The 18,294-nt window shown below is 40.4% G+C and overlaps 1 protein-coding gene and 1 long non-coding RNA gene across 3 annotated transcripts in view; both read right to left on the bottom strand.

Moving 5' to 3' along the window:
* Window positions 1-9,364, bottom strand: part of mgaa (MAX dimerization protein MGA a) — a 29,691-nt gene extending 20,327 nt beyond the window's left edge. For both annotated transcript variants that reach the window (XM_076300587.1, XM_076300588.1), the window contains exons 1-2: window positions 9,257-9,364; window positions 59-1,221 (exon numbers count right to left, since the gene is read on the bottom strand). In XM_076300587.1, the coding sequence (XP_076156702.1) occupies window positions 59-1,149 (1,091 nt within the window). In that variant the 5' untranslated portion in view covers window positions 1,150-1,221; window positions 9,257-9,364. The remainder of the gene's footprint in view (window positions 1-58; window positions 1,222-9,256) is intronic.
* Window positions 9,365-11,014: 1,650 nt separating this feature from the next.
* LOC143139805 (uncharacterized) lies at window positions 11,015-12,847 on the bottom strand. The gene is made up of 3 exons (XR_012990459.1): window positions 12,642-12,847; window positions 11,876-11,988; window positions 11,015-11,272 (listed from the first exon to the last, which is right to left on the bottom strand). It is a non-coding gene; the product is annotated as an uncharacterized LOC143139805 (long non-coding RNA).
* Between the last annotated feature and the right edge of the window lie 5,447 nt (window positions 12,848-18,294).

The following is an 18,294-nucleotide window of genomic DNA, read 5'->3' as shown; positions in this document are numbered from 1 at the left end:
TCAGTTAATAGATGCATTACATTCATTCAATTATCAAATCAGTCATTACATCACTTACCTTTTCTCCATCACGACTGACGGCTGGATACTACTATTGGTGCAGTCAACCCCATCCTCTTTCACGGCTGGAGGTTCCTGTTCCTTTTTAATTTTTCCAACAGGGACCCTTTTAGCAAACAGCGTTTTGAGACTGTTTTTAATGGGTCCAAGCTCCTTATCATTCTTACTTTCACCTTTCTCTGACACACTTGGGGATCCTAGCTTAGGCATTAAGCTGCGCAAGTTGGAAGCATCTTCCCGAAAACCCTTTGCGAAAGGGTTATAGTCGATTTTGAGTTGCGTGATACTCAGGTTCTGGTAAGCTGTTACAGCAAAAAATTCTGTTTGTGGAAAAATGAAGGTCATGACATCTGGCCCATTCACATCGATCACATCTGCTTGCTTGTCAGCAGGAACTATGTGCAACCGCGGCAAGTATCGATGCATGGAGTGTAAAACGACATGGCCGTCTTGGTCCATGACATTATTTGTAAGCTTGAGCTTATAAAATGACACAGGACTCTGCATCCAGTAGTGACCAGAAGCAGGGGACTCTGGGTGGATGAAGACCCTTCCTGACACATGAGCCTCACATTTTCCATTTGGCTCCCAGCGATGATCACTCCATTTATAACGATAGTTGTCCTTCGGAGCAATATCCATGATCAGGAGGTAGCTCTGGAAAGGCTCCATCCCCGAAATGCGATACCGGCAAGACGGAAACATTCGCCTACCTTGCTTGGTTAGAATCATCTCAGTCTTGCAGCGGAAGAACTCGTTCCACATGTTGTTGTTATCCAGGGTAACTGTGATGCCCTTGGTTGTAGCCTCTGGGGGCAAATTCTCAGGATGGTGGCTAGAGTTTGTGTCTGAGGATAATGTGGAGGTGACTACATAAGGACTTCCTGCTACCAAACCTAGAGATGGTTTCATAACATCATTAGGTTCTCCACTAGCCTCCAAAGCTTCCTTATCTTTGCCTCCTTCAATGGTCTGCCCTGGCTTGAGGTCTACAAAAAAGGATGATGCAGCAGCAGTAGTTGGGGCCACGGCCGGGGCAGTAGCCCCGTCCTCTCGAAGCACCATTACTGTCTGCTTCTTCTCTGCCATGAGATTATGAGGAACATCGGGAGGGCTTCACGCCTCTTCTACCTCTGACTGCGTCTTTGATCAATCAACATCCTACAACAAAAAAAAGAGATAAAATAACACACCTGTTAGAGCATTGCTGTTATTGCCACTGTCTCCAAATAAATTATATACATTTATCACCCGGAGAGAAGAAATACTCTTTTCTGATTGGCTGGCGGGTGGCCTTTAATTCTGAATAACAGGACACCGTTCCATATCAATGCTTATGAATGGTAACTATAACAACCATAGTAGGACGACGATTGCAGCGCTCTAGAATCTTTGGTTGCAGGCTTCCCAACAATGGAATCAACTGTAAACAAGCGAACTGTCCATGCTAAAGTTGTACAACAAGCTGAACTAGTGAGCTTCTTTTTAAACAGAACCGCGTATTTCCAGTGTTTACAGTGGCAACCGGGTGATAAGCGGGATAACGGCCTTCGAGGTGTGTCCAGTTATACGGAATTAATGGACTCGGGCGGAGTCCGCTGCGCGTCGGGGAGTTTTTTGCCCCTCGCCCTCGTCCATTAATTCCGTATAACAGGACACCTCGGCGGCCGTTATCCCTTACATATCAGTGTTCCTCGCAGAACTTTGCAGCGTAGGTGGCCGTCTAATCAACACACTGACCAATCATGACTATGATAAGCTAGCCAGTTAGGCTAGCAGCTACTGTATTTACAATATTTCCAGGCTTCAACCGGTGCTGCTGATAGCTGAAGCAGCAAGAGACAGAAAGCGGTAGTGCTGTTGGAGCCTAATGTACCTAACAGTACCTATAATATCTGCATGTGTCCGGTCATGAATAATTAATCAGAAATACAGTATTATTATGTGTGTGTGTGTGTGTGTGTGTGTGTGTGCATGAGTGTGTTTGTATGTGTGTGTGTGTGTGTGTGCGCGCGCACATGCCTGTGTGTGTGTGCGTGTGTACCTGTGTGTGTGTGCGTGCATGCATGTGTACTGTGTATGTGTGTCTTTATGTGTGAGTGTGTCAATGCGTGTGTGTGTAGCTGATATGCCCCCCCCCCCCATGAACAGAATTTCAAGAAACTTGGCATGCATTCAGATAATGATCCTACACTTGTTGTGCAGTTTTGAACTCAGCCAAAGAAAACTGCGATTACAATAGAAGAAAACTGTGTCCAGCCATCTACAGGCCAATTGGTGTACAGTCACTAAATGTACACATATATTCATTTATTGTATGGCACCCCCATGAACGGAATTCCACGAAACTTGGCATGCATTCAGAAGATATCAATGATCCTACTCATCAAATTTCGTGCAGTTTTTAACATGTCAGCCAAAGATACCTGCGATTACACTTCGTACCAAATAGGTGGCGCTATACCTCAAATGAGTGGATATGGGATGAGTTGACATGGCTCTACGGTTCTCGAGATATTCACAGAAAACTGTGTCCGGCCTACCCTCCTTTCGTGGGGCCTGGCGCAGTGGGGGGGAGGGGGGGACAAAAATCAATGGTTCCGTGTCATCCTTGTGGGGCTACATGCCCACAAAGTTTCATGCAGCCCAGTCTTTCAGTGTCCCGGTAATTATTAACACAAAATTACTGAAGAAAGAGGAAGAGAAAAACGGAAGAGAAAAAAACTAAACCTTTATCACCGCCACTTCGCTTGCACGGCGGTCAAAATTAACATATATGGTTATAATAAAATTGCTAAAACAACAAGGCTAATGGGTGCCTAACACAGTATTGTATATTAAGATTATACATAGTCTATGTATATGCAAAGCACCTTTAGGCTTTTTGACATTATGTCAACACTGTTGTTTCTTCACATTCTGCATGCTTGCCTGTTTTAAACACAAAAAAGTCCACATAGCACCTTTAAATGAACTGTTGCTTTGTAAGGATGTAAACTGATTAAAGATTAACTCCAACCATTGTTTAACCCTAAAAATGTATCTTAGTTCTTCTAAGGTAAGTTTTTTTTTCAGAGGAGGCTTGTCTATTGAACAAAGGAATTGCCTCCTCCCTTAAAGGAATAGTCTGGTGTAAACACAATTCTATTTATGGATGATAGCATTAAAGATAGCGTTTGGGAGTGAAATTGCATTAATCAGAGGCGTTTTGAGCTACTAGACTGTTTTTTGCGTATTTTCAAAACACTGACATGGCTCAAAATAGACTTAGCCTAGAGGGTCCCTACATACAAATCAAAGTATTGTAAACTTTGAAAGTGCACCGAGAGGTTATAAGGACTGTTTATAAAGTCAGTGTATTTCCTTCTCTTGTATTCCGTTAATGTTTCGCAAATCTGGCTGAACATTGTATTGTAAACATACATCACGTTTAAGTAATACACTGACTTTCTAAACAGTCCATTCTATACACTTTCAAAGTTTACAATACTTTGATTTGCACTATGCATACTAACCAGTTAACTAGCACATTAGCTACTTGTGCAACTTGCGGATATATGTAAGTATGTGAGCATATAAGTGCAATATTTCTACTTCTAATCAAGAATATGTTTCATAAGTTGCAAATGTTGTTGGTTGGTTAGCAACTATGGTTTTGGGTAACACATCCCAGGATCGTATCTCCTCACGGGAATAGAGCACCAAAGTGTGACGTTGTCACGTTTCCGTAGTAACCAAATTTCTGTTCTACACAAACCAAAATCACAATGTGAAATACTAGGCCAGACCAAAGTTTTCTAGAAAAGGAAATTTTTTTTCGCGTAGTGATAAAGCAGTTTACTTTTCCAATGATTGAAGCATTTATTGAGAATAGACCGTCTTGTAAACCGCTGTCAACATGGTGCAGTGCTTCACTACTGAATGCTATGTTTCGATCTCTAGTGATTTTCTCTTGAAATTGATTTATTCTCGTTTTCAAAGAGAGAACACAGCAAAGCAATAGAAAAACTAGAAAACAACTAGGTTCGATTGTTTAGAACATATTTAAATCTGGTTGCCCGGACAACGTGACGTAATGGCTTTGATACTCTATATCTGATGATTACACCGTGCTTCTTAGCAACAAGTAGGCAAGCCAAACAGCCAATTAAACCAACTATTCCTGGTAAACTAGCAAGTTTGCTGAGTTTTTCCCCCTTCAATTTTCACGTTGAAAAACGAAAAGAAAGAACAAGTTTGTCAGTGTAGGCCAACGTGTGTATGAGGGGAAGGGTTCGGGAGTGATTATTCAACTGTCGAGGAGGACAGCTGTGCAGAATGCACGTTGTGTAAACCTCCATCCCGACACCTTAAGAGTCGTGCTAGGGTGACTCAATTGCTAGCATGCTTGACTCCAGACACAAGGTACTGCTATTTGCAGGTTCGAGTCTGGGCAAGTGCAGGGCTGAGTCGCACATTCAACACAACGCAGGTTACACTGGGGCCGTGACCTGGATTGGGAGTGAGGTTTAGAGGAGTGAGTGTAACGGTAGCTAGCTGGTACATAACTGTGCATTTTGTACGTTGCGTAAATCTCCCTCCAAATGCCTTAAGAGTCGTGCTAGTGAGAGAACTAGCATCCTGGGTTTTTGGCTCAATTGCACGCTTGACTCCCAATCCGAGGTGCAGCTGTTTGTGGGATTAAGTCCGGCAAGTGCAGGGCTGAGCCATGCATTTAACACAACGCAGCTTACATCTGGCGCAGCAAGCAGGAATGTTGAGAGGTATCCATGGTTACAACTCCTTACTCTCTTCTCTCGGCTTCTCATGTAACTTTACATTACAGCCACAATGCCATAAACAGGGGTGGTGCCCCACCTTTTTTGAACCAAGATCTACTTTTAAAGTTGGCAGTATCTCGAGGTCTACCAAGCCAAATAGAAAACCATAGGCAGTACCGGTACTTACATAATATTCAATATGCACACAACAAACACAAAAAATAATCCAGATAATATATTAATGTAAATGTCCTGGGTTTGTTTACTTGTGGATCCCTCCCTTCCTTGTTTCATTTCATAGTAGTGAAGTCCAGGCAGTAGGAGCTGGCTGCAATCCTCAAACAGGCCAACAGGTAGTCATCGGTCATTGTCCATCTGTACTTTGTCTTGATGATTTTCTTGTGAGAGAAAGCAGACTCACACATATAGGTTGATCCGAAGAGTGCTGTCAAACTCAGTGCACATCTTTTTAGCTTGTGATATTTCCCTTCCAGCAGTAAATTCCAGAACTCTTCATTCTTGCCATGTGTTGCCCTGGATTTGATTTCAATGTCATTTTGCAAAGTGCGAATCTCATTCTCAACAGCAGAGCTCTCCAGGTGGAACAGTGATACTAATTTGGAGGCAATACCATCCACATTGATATTTGAACTGAATGAAAAAGACATATAGTTGGCCCGATGGATGCAAAGTCATTAAAGCACCTCTCAAATTCTGAAATTCTCAAACTGAATTTGCTCCTCATAACGTGCACTGTTGCTCTGCACAAAATCTTTGCCCTGACGCTGATATTCTGCCTGCATGTGAGAAAAGTTCCGCAGGTCACAGTGTTGCAGCCTACTTGACATCAAGCAGGTCAGTGAGCTCTATCAGGAACACTAAATCCAAAAGCCACTGGTCGTCTTCTAGTTATTCTAGCATATTCTGTATGTTTTGATAGCTTCAGAAAGTCTTTGATTTCAGGAAGCAATTCAGAGAACTTCACAAGAGTTTTACCTCTGCTTAGCCACCTAACATCTGTGTGCAGCAATAGATCTGTATGTTCTGCGCCGGTCGCCTCCAAATGTGCACGGAATAAGCTTCTCTGTAGACTCCTGGCCCGAACGGAAACAATCAATCTTCATGGCAACATCCATAACTTTCATATTTAAAATATTCACAGACAATGCTTGTTGGTGAATAAGACAGTGGTAATTAAGGAAGTCCAGGAAAGATTCACTTTGCTTGCACAACGCAAAAAACCCGCTAGTGCGCTAGTGAGTTTGAAGAGGGGCAGTTTGCTCTTGTTGATGAATTCCAAGAAAGCTTGGGAAATATCTTCGCCTCTGGTAAAAACCCACACATTCGTCAATGTCCTTTTTCAACTGCTCTTCAACATCCTCTGCCATTCCTTCACATCGTCGTGTAACAGTGCTCCGGGATAATTGTATGTCCTTAATTGAAGCTACAATATGTTCTTGAAGTCACAAAAGAGAGCATCTGCTGCCTCAATGAACGCCTTTTTCACAATTTCGCCGTCCTTGAAAGATTTCTTGTGTTTAGCAAGAACATGACTGATGCGATAAGATGCTACAGTTGCAGCCTTACCCTTAGTGTTGAGCCTGGTGAAAATCAACTGCTGTGCTGCTAACTGACCCTTCAATTCACAGACTTTTCGTGTACGCAGAGCTGAATTAGCCGGAAAATCTGTATTGTTGTGCATTATTTTTAAATGCCGCTCCAAATTGCCCTTTTTCGGTCCACACTGGCATTGCAGATGAGACAGATGGCATTGCAAAGCCACACTAGCATTGCAGATGAGACAGATGGACTTCGAATTTGAATAAACAAAAAAGTAATCCTCCTCCCACTCCGAATGAAAATGATAGATTTTTTTTGTTTCTGCCATTGTATTTCGCCATAAAACGATAATGTTAACTTCTCCACTATAACTGTCATAGAATCTTTGATACGCAAGGCACGTGCCATCCAAAAAGAGAGCATGGCAGGGATCTTATTCTATTTTACTCAGGAATTGATTAAATTCTATGAGTCTATGACAGTTTCTGTGATCAACATTTTATTATATTTTATTTAGGGAGTTTTATTAGATTTTTCAAGTCTACACAATATTTCTGGGACTCAGTGTGCGATCGTCAGGTCAACCGCGATCGACTTGCTGGACACCCATGGCCTAAAACATCTAATTTATACTGCAAGAGATTGTGAATACCAAACCCTTCTATAATCGACATGATAAGTTATCTGCGTAATTGTTGTGAGAAAACTCCTCGATTGGTAAAGCTAACTATGGTTAATGTTACATTACCTGATTTATTCACCTGTGGAAAAGAAGGGGAGATGGTACAGAGCAAATCTGATGAAGCGCTAGGCGAAACGCGTTGTTCGTTCAAAAAATAAAAATTAAGTTAACACTCTCTAACTATGGTTAACTTCTGCTCACCTTGTGATGCATTTAGCTAGGACATGCCTTGTAGTCCAGTGTTTTTCACTGAGAATATTGTAACGGATCTAAAGTCCACACGGAGACAACATATCCGTTGATTTCATTGAAATGAAACGAATGCGGGGTCTCAAGCAGTGAGTGTACCATGGGGGGGGCATTGTTTTTATGATTTCCGGAAAAATGCTAATCCGCCTCATACAAAATGATGGTAGTCACCTCCACACTCTATATTAAAGATGTAAAAATGTGTCTAAGCGTTTGAATATAGCCTACTTAAAGGTGCTCTAAGCGCTGCTGGGTAACGTCACTTCTGTTGTCTTTCAAAAAAAACAGAGAGCTAGCTCGCTACTCCCCCCGTGTGCTGCTCCCTTGCAATTGAAACACTCCTAAACACGCATCTCGTCTGTGATTTGCTGGAACAGTTTGTTAGCCTGGGCAGTCCACAGAGATCACGTTTTTTTACAGTGTATTCAGGACACAGACAGCTAGCGGATGGTTAGGTGATGTTTGCAGTAAGTGACATAAAATGTTTTAGCCTACAAAACGTATGGCATCGCTTAGAGCACCTTTAATGTGTGAACTGCATACTTTATGTGAAATAATTGACCAAAACACATTCAACTCATACACCATTTCTTCTTTCACACTTCAGTCTCAAATCTTCACCAAAATATTCTGAGGTTTGTCGGATGTCTAAATTAATGTGCTACCAATTCAAAATGAAAATTACATGAAACATTGATGTCCTCCAAAAGCCTTTTTTTTTATCAGCTGATCTGCACTGACAGTTTTGTAATTGTACTAACGTCAGAAAAAAAAGTTCTTGTTTGTTCATTGAGGAAAGCTATATGTCCATTCAACCTAACATAAAAAGATAGTTTTGGGTATGTTTTATCTGCATCTGTAGGCTACGTGTCTAAATGAGAATATGTGTCAAGCTTTTGTCTAAGGCAATGTAATTGTCCTTTAAATGCAAGATTTCTTCATTGATGTGCAGGTGAGGCGGGCTTCATGTTACCATTGGTGGTTCATAATCAACAGGTCAATACTTTCAGTGCAGGTGGGTCATTTTAACTCATTTTGCATATATGTTTCAGCCTATTTGTAATAACATAAGCATTGTTGCTTGAGAACTTAAATCATACTTACCATTTTCTTTGACATGGAAACTGTCGTAGCCTAGACTACTGCTAACTTGTAAATGAAGAGAAAAAATAAGCAGGCGTTCTAACGACGTGACCAGTGGAAATATGTTTTATATGACCATTATTTCACAACTGCTACACTGAAAACTATTGTCAACACTAATTTATGACCGTCAACGCTAAAGCCTTCTTGGACAGAACAGCGCCATAGACACGTAATTAGGCCAAACATTACACTACTACGTTAGCCGTTTCATTAACTGTACTATAAAGAGCCTCTTAACAGTGGTCGCAAAACCGTCGTCAACATCTTCTTGCAGTGTGAATCAATAATTCTAATCAGAGTACTGATCATATCAACTTCAGCTATTGTCATCAAAACCCCCTATTCGGGCATCAAATTTACAAACAAGCAGACTGCGATTGAACCAATGCAATGATCAAAACAACTGGAATGGCTAGCCCATGTGATTGGTTGCCAATTGTTTGTTTACCATGGTATTTCTAACATTTTGGGGATAACTACACAATGACTTGCATATATTTGATTTGAGTGTCTACTTAAACTGAACACGGTACTCAAATCAGCAGTAAAATCACAACACGAGGCCTGATTTATCCCATACAAAGAGCCTTCAGAGGCTACAGGCCTCGCGCTACATCCTACACTGGCGCGTGCCTTCTGCAACTAACCCGAATGGCGCGTGAATCCCTGAGCCAACACGATGGAAGACCATAGAAGACCAGCAAAGCTTTGGGGTAATCTACCATACGTAACACACGTGGTGAATCCATTTTCTGTATATCTTCTCTACGCCATCCCTATATTCAAATCAACTGTTTACCTTTTGCAATTTCAAATGTTTCAATGCGGACAACGTTCGTTTCTTCTTGAATTCCTTGATCGTCGTTTCTTTCTCTCCCCACTTCGAACATTATTGCTGTGTGCGTCTCACCCATAGACTGTAAAAAATATGGACAAAGCGTCTGTGACGTCACCCATAGATTTTCTGAAGAACGGTTATGAAGCCGTTTATGGGGGGTATGGGCGGCGCCATCTTGGAAAACGTTGGGAAATCCTAACCCCGCCTACCTCCTAGCCAATCCATATATGGGTAAAAGGGCGGGGCTTTGTATGAGACTGAGCAAGCCGGTGAACCCGCCTCGTCGTCAGCCGAGCAACCTCAGCTAACGTTAGCCTACAAGATGGACTGGCACAGACGTTGCTGTAACATTGCTGGTAAGTTTGATCTGCTAACGTGAAGTTCATGTATGTTTCTTAATGCCATGTTCAGACACTTTTTAATGTTGTATGCTGAAAGGTTATATTCGGGTGAACGGTTGAAAAGTTGAGAATGAAGAGTTGAGTTTGCAGATTCTAGCTTCTAGATAAAATAAACTAACGTTAGCTATCCCTCCCTTGCTGAAGTTACGGTCAACTAACGTAGAGTAATCTAGCGTTACAGGTTTACCAACTCACGTAGAGTAACTTAGCAGTTTACAGGTTTAGCAACTCATACTGACAAAAATTTATCTTTGCCTTTATTGTTTTGTAATTAACGTTATCCATCTCATATTCTCAGTGGCAGCCATCATTGTAACGTTAATTAATTTACGATAACATCAGCCAGCTCGCTGTATTCTGTCAACGTATGGTGTGATTAACTCTTAATATCACGTTTTGAAATCGCTATATTGCTCTAAAGTTGTCAGTGGGAGTTTGGTCTAAGATGACATTGAAATTTCTCATCGGTGGCCATTTCACGATCCAGCGTTCATGTTCGGTTAGCTTGCCTTATTTCCCCTTGTCAGGCTATTATCAAAACGTTAAATCCAGTTAGTGTCCGGTGTTTGGCATAACAATGCCAATATTAGTGTACTTTGTCACTGAAGACCCATTTCAAATCGCACAATAGTACTACAGCATTGTACAACAACTGTAATTTTGTTGATTACAACAAGTGGTGTTGGTTTGCATTATTGTATTATCTTGTAAGTAGTTATGACTAATAAAATGTTTACCTTTCTGTTTTGGCAGTTCACCATGGGGAGGAGGCGGCAAGGAGGTCCATGGGCTCTTAACCTGGGACTAGAGGTCCAGGTGAAGTGGTTTGGCTGGGGTGTGGTGATATTGAACCCATTAAGACTATACAGTACATTTCACTTTATGTCTATTGATGGTTATGTTGGAATGTTACACCTACCCTTTACTTATGCCAAACACTAATTTTGTTCTTTAAATATCAGAATCAGAAAGCAAACTTACTGTTGATGGCACTGAACTTGGAAATGTTTATGGAACTTTTCTGAACTGTGAATTACATTAAAACTAATGCCAGTATTTAGTTTTGTTAGTTTTTCTTATCTTCAGCTGTCTATTGTACAGTGGAGTTTTGTTATATGTTTATACTTATATTTACCATTTCTGCTGTAAGTGCATGTTGTGTGTGATGTCTGTATGCTACTGAGACCTTGAATTTCCCCTTGGAGATCAATAAAGTATCTATCTATCTATCAAACCAATTTGCCTGTGCTCTCAAAAACATTTATACAAATCTGTCAGCTTCAGTCAGTAGGTTGAATTGAAGACCCAGATGCAGAAGTAAAGGTGTTTTTTTTACTTGTATATCTTGAGCATTACAGGTAACCACTGAATTTGTGAAACTAAAATAACAAAAACTAATATGTACTAAGCTAGTACATAGTCAATACATATTAGATCACTTTAAAGACTGACAGATGCAAATGCTGTAAATAAAGGTAATCAAGGGGTCTGCTGGTGAACAAAGTCTTTGAAGTCAGAAGCTGCCACTGCTCAATGACTTGTGCCCCATCTGGTAGGATTTCAAAATGTTCCAGATCTGAAAACAGAAATATTGGTATATGTCACATCCTTGAACTTACTGCAAACTATGAACAAGTGGTCACAAATTAAGCTAAAAAATACTCCCAATATGTATAATGAACAAACTCACAGAACACTTAGCTGAATGGGGACAGGACAGGCGTATTCAACTATTTGCACATGTCCTGTTTATGCAGGCAATAAGCAAAACCAAATTTGGTGTATTCAAAGTTCTGTAGAACAACCATTTCTTGTATTTTAATGTTTTCAGTGGAACAGTGTAAGCTCATGTCTACACCCCATTGAGGTAGTTATTAACAGTTAGGCCAAGGTCCAGTCAAACAATAGCCAGTCACTGATGCCATATTCTTTAATTATCCAATCTGTATCCAACCAAAACCTGCTGATTTAAAGGCTACTTTCCATGTGTGACTTATCAAAAGAGGTCATGATAATTATTGCACAGATGTGCCCCGGACTGCTCACAATAAAAGGCCACTCTAAATGTCTGAAATGCATTCATGTTTGTTCAGTATGCTAACCATGTCTGGAATAGACAGCTAGGCCAATTGAATCCAGTAGGTTGCTCCATTTAAATGTATGAAAAATGTCAAAGTACCACGGAATCAGTTCTGAAGTGATGCTTCTGAGTCGACTGCACAGACGAGAAGTGAAGTTAGGAGTCCAGAGCCCTCTCCAGCACCCAGCCTGTCAGGATCACCTACAGGGAAACTTTGCATAGACAAGAAGTGTTGTTTCAAATTTGTGTTTAACAAATAAACGGCATCAATAAGAGTTTCAGACGTCAGTTATAACTAACAACAGTTATGGTGACTAGCTAACGTTATCGCTCGTTATCAGCTCCATGTTCAACTTATAGTCAATGGTTCATAGTGGTTCACAATTTTACCTCCACTAGCTAGCTAATGCTTCGGCTGAAGTTATCATCTGAACGAACGCTTTTCTATCTTAAATATGACAACCCAAAGACTATATAAATTGACAACGGACTAAGCATTCACACAGAGTATTTACAAAAGGTTTTTTGACGAGAACACATGCTTTGTTACCCCAGTATGTTTGTGAACTAACGTTAACGTGCTTAACGTTACAGCTGTCTGATTATTGACTAAACACCTGGCTAGTAGCAGCTATGGCAAACGTTAAGCTAACTCACAACGGGAGCACAATCGGTTTTCACTAACGTTAACTTTATTCAAGTTAACTAAATTTATGTGTGTGCTTCAGCCATTCGGTCATCATTTTCGACATAAACTTATTTGAAATGATTTGACGCTAACGTAGCCTATAGCTGCTACAGTGCCCACTAACATGGATGCTATAATGCTAACATCTACGTGAAATAGTAGTGGAATGTAACTTACCTCAAAAACTGGAGCGAAGTCTTCTTAAAGTGTCGGTTAGTAGGCTTCAGTTAATAGCAACCCATTTTATGTCAGATATTTGAATAAACATTTTCAGAAAGGATGTGGTGTGTAGGATCACAGCCAAGACATAATTTCGGAGTTTCCTTCACTCAGCTAGTGACATCGTCTGCTGCCTCGACACCAGCCGTCAATCAAGTTGACCACGCCCTTAATTATTCATACATTTAATATCTAAATGCGATCTAAACTAACGAGTTAGAAAAAAATTCACCCCCCTCACAGTTGTCAGGCATTCGGGAACTACCAACAAATACAATAAAAGTCCATGGGACCAACCTGTAAAAGCATGAATTTATGCTGTGAAAACGGACATTTTAACATGGGGGTCTATGGACATTTGCTCCCTTTTGGGACCTGCCCCTAGCGGATTTTCGATGTATTGCAATTTTTCGCATTTCCGGGTAGGCTTCATTGTTCAAATTAGAATGTTGCCGCTTGGTCTCACCCAGCCGAAGCAAGCGTACGTGCTGTCGTAAGATACGTCACATCTCCAGCGATAGCACGTTGTGTGCGCACGCTCAGCCTTAGCGACTCGATTGTGTGTTGAAACTGTTCAAACCTTCAGATGCAAACGAACGAACAGGTCGTAGGTGCTATATTTCTGCAAATATACTCTTTTAGATAGGCCGTTCGTTTTTAATCGAGAGAGACGTAGTGTATGGGCTTCTTGCACGATCGAAACTAAGCCTTTGTATTGCATGTTACGCTATGTTGTTGCATTTTTGTAGGGTCATTGTGTAAAACATTAACGTTATGGCGTCAAGAATTGTGAGACTCTTTCGATGTTGTTGCCAGTGTCCGTCTAACGTTAAGGTACAGCTGTTTTTGAAAGGTCTTGCACGACACAACTCATACACCTCACTCTGAACACATCGTGTTTTGCTTTAGTAACTGATAATGAGGTGTGAAAAGAGAGTAGGTATGGGAACTTTCCAGATCTTTGCTTCCATATTGTAAGTGAACGCCCACCAATTGTAGGCAAGAAAGGTTGGTGGGCCAAGGGCCTTCGGTGGTAGCCTATCAGCTTAGATCTTATTCAAAAACTGAAGGAAAATGTGTCGTCACCTGAAGGTAAAATCAACAAGCTAAGCTACTGCAAAATGTAATGTTATTCTATGAGGTTATGTGATTGTAGAAATTGGATATCTTAGCTCTTGGCGTTCATGTTGGTCACAAAATAAATGGGTGATATAGCCTATAGCTTGGTAACATGACTACCGTAGGCCTATATGATAGTTCCAGTTGGTTGGTGTTTTCACAGTGCCTTTTTTTTTTGTAGATGAGTTTTCCTGAGCTTTTCTAGTGTGCGCCATTTTGTGACAGCCTGGAGAGATTTGGAGATGTAGTAGACTGTTGACTAAGGGGTAAAGTGTATAAATTATCATGGAAAATGGAGATTTTGAGTGATGATCTAAGCAGCAGCTTTGAGGCACAGATCGTAGTCATTTATAAAAAAATAAAGGTAGCCTAGCTCCTTGAGATATATCAATAGGAATATTATATAATATCCCTCTTTCATATAAATTTGAGGCACCAGGGAGCAGGTAGGCTTACCTATGACAGTTAAAGTTGTTGCAGCATCCAGCATAATTTCTCAAAAATAATGGAGCCACCAAAAGATTCTGAAATTGAGGTCAGACCGATTGTCAGGCAGCACCATACATCACCACTTTTGACATCACTGTCACATGTCAACAATAAAATGCTGTTTATTTGTTAATGTGCTATTACACTGTATTTCATATGTATCCAGGAATTGAGGTAGGTCATAAGTAAAATATAAGGTGCCAAAAAAGGCTAGGAGCTCTCATGACACACAATATGCCATGCAATGCTTTGATACCGTTGCACACAAACTAATGCCAATCTAATTACAATTCAAAGACATGCCAATTTTAATGTGTAGGCTACTGTGAAATGTGCCCTGCGACGTGACCCAAAAAATTAGCAAGGCTGATCATACTAGTGCACTTTACATTTTTGAGAATTACAATGATATTGTAAGAGCCTCAATGACCATAATATGACCTAATGATAATAATATAATAACTAATATATATATATATATATATATATATATATTTCTATATATTTTTTATCAAAGAACCATGAATGAAAAAAGTCCTGATTTGTGGTTTTATAGTGCTGATGGAAGTGGTTGAGAGAAATAGAGCTGAATCTAGTGTTTATTTGGGGTGTTGCTGATCCAGTGGTTATAGGCACAAATAGGAGATTTCGACTGAATTCTTGGAGTTACAGGAGGCCAATGAATAGAAAGAAGTATCATCAAGACCAAATGTGCTGCTGCATTTTTATTATCTGTAATGGTCTCAATACACTTGCAGGTAGACCCATTAACATTGGAATGATCTAGTTTAGACAACTAGGTCCTGCACAATAAGTTGTGTAGCTTATTGTGTGAGATAGGTTCTGATCTTATCTTATCTGATCTGATCTTAAGCTACCATGCACAGATAGATTAAATCAGACATCAATTATGAGACTCAAGTCATGTGTCATGTCACGTTTTTCCTGGAGTCAGTGATAAACCAAAATGGATGTTAATATTTCATGGGATAACTGGATTGGAAAGATTGGGCGGAAGGTGACTGAAATCTCACTGAGGCATATAGAAAGTATGTGGTTGAGTATCATCTGCATAACAGTCATAGGAGAATTATTTTAGTGCATGATCTCGACTAAGGATGTGGTGTAAATAGAAAATTGAATGGGCCCAAGTACTGATCTCTGCAGTACGCCAGTTGTGAATGCGATTTTGACACCCGCCCTTGCCAAAACACACTGAATGAACATCAATGAATGCAATTTAAACCAATTAAGTGCTTTCCTAGTTCAAACAACATGTAACGATAATGTAAAGAGCTGCTGACAAGTAAAATTCTCAACGCAGAAGTCACAGATAAAAAGGCCAGATAAGATTTGTGCCGAGGAATTGAGTCAGTCTGGTTTTCAAATCGTTTTTACGTATTTATCCCACAAAGCATAGAACAGTGTGCTATGTCCAGAGCCTTGTGAAAGTATTCAAGACTTTGTAGAAACACGTTTTCCTGTAGTGCTATCCATGGTTCCTTCAATTGTGAGTATTTTCCCTTTCCTTGCTGATGAAAAACATGCCCAGAGCATGATGCTGCCACCACCATGATTGATGGACAGAAAGTTAAAAATGTAGTCTCATCTGCAGTACCTTCCAGAGTCTTCCAGTAGCATTGGCCCCGCCCACCTGTTATCTCCGCTCATTTTCATCTCACTGAGATGCTAGCCCGAAGTGATTGGGTAGGCTGGACCAATGATTTCAAAGTTAATGCAGTCTATGCCCATTACAATGGTTGGAAACGTTTCCAAATGTAGAGTACCCAAACTCTCAAAAGTGAGTGAGTCTGGTGAAACCAGGCTAGTTTTCCAGATGCCTTTGGCAGTCTTCAAAAAAGCTTCATTTTGTTCATGCAATGGGCTATTCTTGGCCAATCTTAGGTGTGTACAATTTACAGTGGTCCTGTGAACAAACACTCCAATCTCGGCGGTGGATCGTAGTAGCTTGTGGGATATTTAATGTTTTTGATATTTTTTGTTTATAAACCAACCCTAATCTGTAGGCCTACTTCTAGAATTTTGTCTGTGACCTGTTTGGTCTTCATGGTGCACATTGTTCATTGTTGAAACTTGCTTAGTGCTGTTGCAGATAGCAATCTTAGAAGGTTTTTCAATGTAATGGCTAAATAGCTTTAGCTTGGGTCACATTTATCACTCTGAATCAATCAAGTAAATTCTCCGACAACACCAAACATTTTCAGAACCTTAGCTTGGCATAAATGACTGTCATTCTCTTTTTTTTTGTTTTAGACCATAACAAGTGGCGTCATAATTAACTAGGCTGTGGAGAACATGTTACAGATCATCACAGAAGTAGCCTATTGAACAGAACTAGTTTAGCAAAATAGGAGTTTGTTCAGAGTAAGCCGTCTAGAAAAACTGCTTTTGTTTGTAAAGTCCAGACCTCACTGCCATTACACATTTTGGTGGTCTTAAGGGCGTATTGATGATGCAATGATTTCCCCATTTAGCATAACCTCTCCCCTTACAGGTGCCATAAAATGGATAAACAGAGTATTTTATCTCGATCTCTGATGTTAACAGAAGGTATGCAACTTCGGTCTGTCAAAGAAAGACAGATGTTATTTACAAGCCCATTTACAACCCTGTAGGCAAGTGACTACAACGGCCCATTTTAGAAGATATATAGCGCCCTTCATGCTCTTCTGGCATCCACATGAATAATTAAGTGAGCTGTACACTGATTGGCTGCCTTACACCCAATGACTCTTCACAACAGGCTCCAGCTTCTACCTGATCTAACTAACTAATGGTTAGTGATTGGTCAATTGAGGATTTAAGTAAGGTTATATAATAATGTATAGCCTAAACATCAACCGATTGAGAGTTCGGTTCCTTGGAAAGGGTTATGCAAAGTGCCAGCATTCCCTGTAACCTGGGGCATTTATGCCCGTGGTCTGCCATTTTTGTTATTGTTCATTGTTTCCTTCTTTGTAATTCTTGTAGCTGAGCTGAGCTGGGCAGGTTGACTGGTTCGGACTGTCCTGAATTGAATGCTCTCTTTCCAAACAGAATCTATTAAATATGCCCTTCTATCGTGTCTTATTTCTCATAAACGAACGATGTGAGTTACAGATAGAAAATAGGAACAGGGCTTCCAACAAAGGACATTCCAATTGAAAACAATGTAATTAAACAGATTTTGTGACTAAAATTCTTATATGGGATGGCTGTGATCTTCAGGGCCTCAGAACGCACTGCATTAAAAACAGCTGTTTCTGTAAAAAAATCAAAGTATAGGACTGCACAATTATGCAATCATGGCAATAGGCACCATCACAATTACCAAATCGCAAAAGCTACACATAATTGCACAGTTAATATTGTCACTTTTTGACTATTATATTCATTTCATCCTCTTTTCTGTCACTACATCCTACTTACATGTCACTTCTGGTTGGTGGGTGTGCGTAGACGACTACGCGAGAGGCATAGAAATTCAGATTGGTGAGCTTCACAGTTGGCTGGGGGTGCTGTGCCAGAGACTTTCTAATGAAAAGGCACAGCACTCAAAGAATCTCCCATAGATATGTATGGGGTTAGCCTATATCGTAACGAAACATGGCAGTCGTCTACACATATTCCTCCCCTTCCACCGCCAAAAGTTGTCATGTGAATAGGCTACATTGTGCCAATCATGTGGTATGCTGTGAATACATCATGCCAAATGTGTTGTGATCTCGCAGCAAGGTTGGTGTGTCGTGATTCGTGAAGTATTGCACACACGCAGTTATACCCGAAATAGATGCCCGATAAGTGCCCAAAAAGCGTTGAGTGTAGGGACTTACCTAAAAGGACTTTGGCTGTGCTTCTATGTGTGCATTGTGCTCACCAATCAGGGGTGGCACAAATTAAAGAGACATTTGGAATATTAAACTGAATCAATTATTTGACATTCAAAAATCATATCGTAGGCTAAATTCATAATCACAATATCTGTTAGAAAAAAAATGCAATA

Source organism: Alosa pseudoharengus, unplaced genomic scaffold (assembly GCF_046254945.1).
Source record: "Alosa pseudoharengus isolate Yale_2024_CS ecotype anadromous, Long Island Sound unplaced genomic scaffold, YU_APseudo_1.1 YU_APseudo_1.1_scf_22, whole genome shotgun sequence".
Taxonomy (NCBI): domain Eukaryota; kingdom Metazoa; phylum Chordata; class Actinopteri; order Clupeiformes; family Clupeidae; genus Alosa; species Alosa pseudoharengus.
This window is presented reverse-complemented; position numbering and strand designations above follow the sequence as displayed.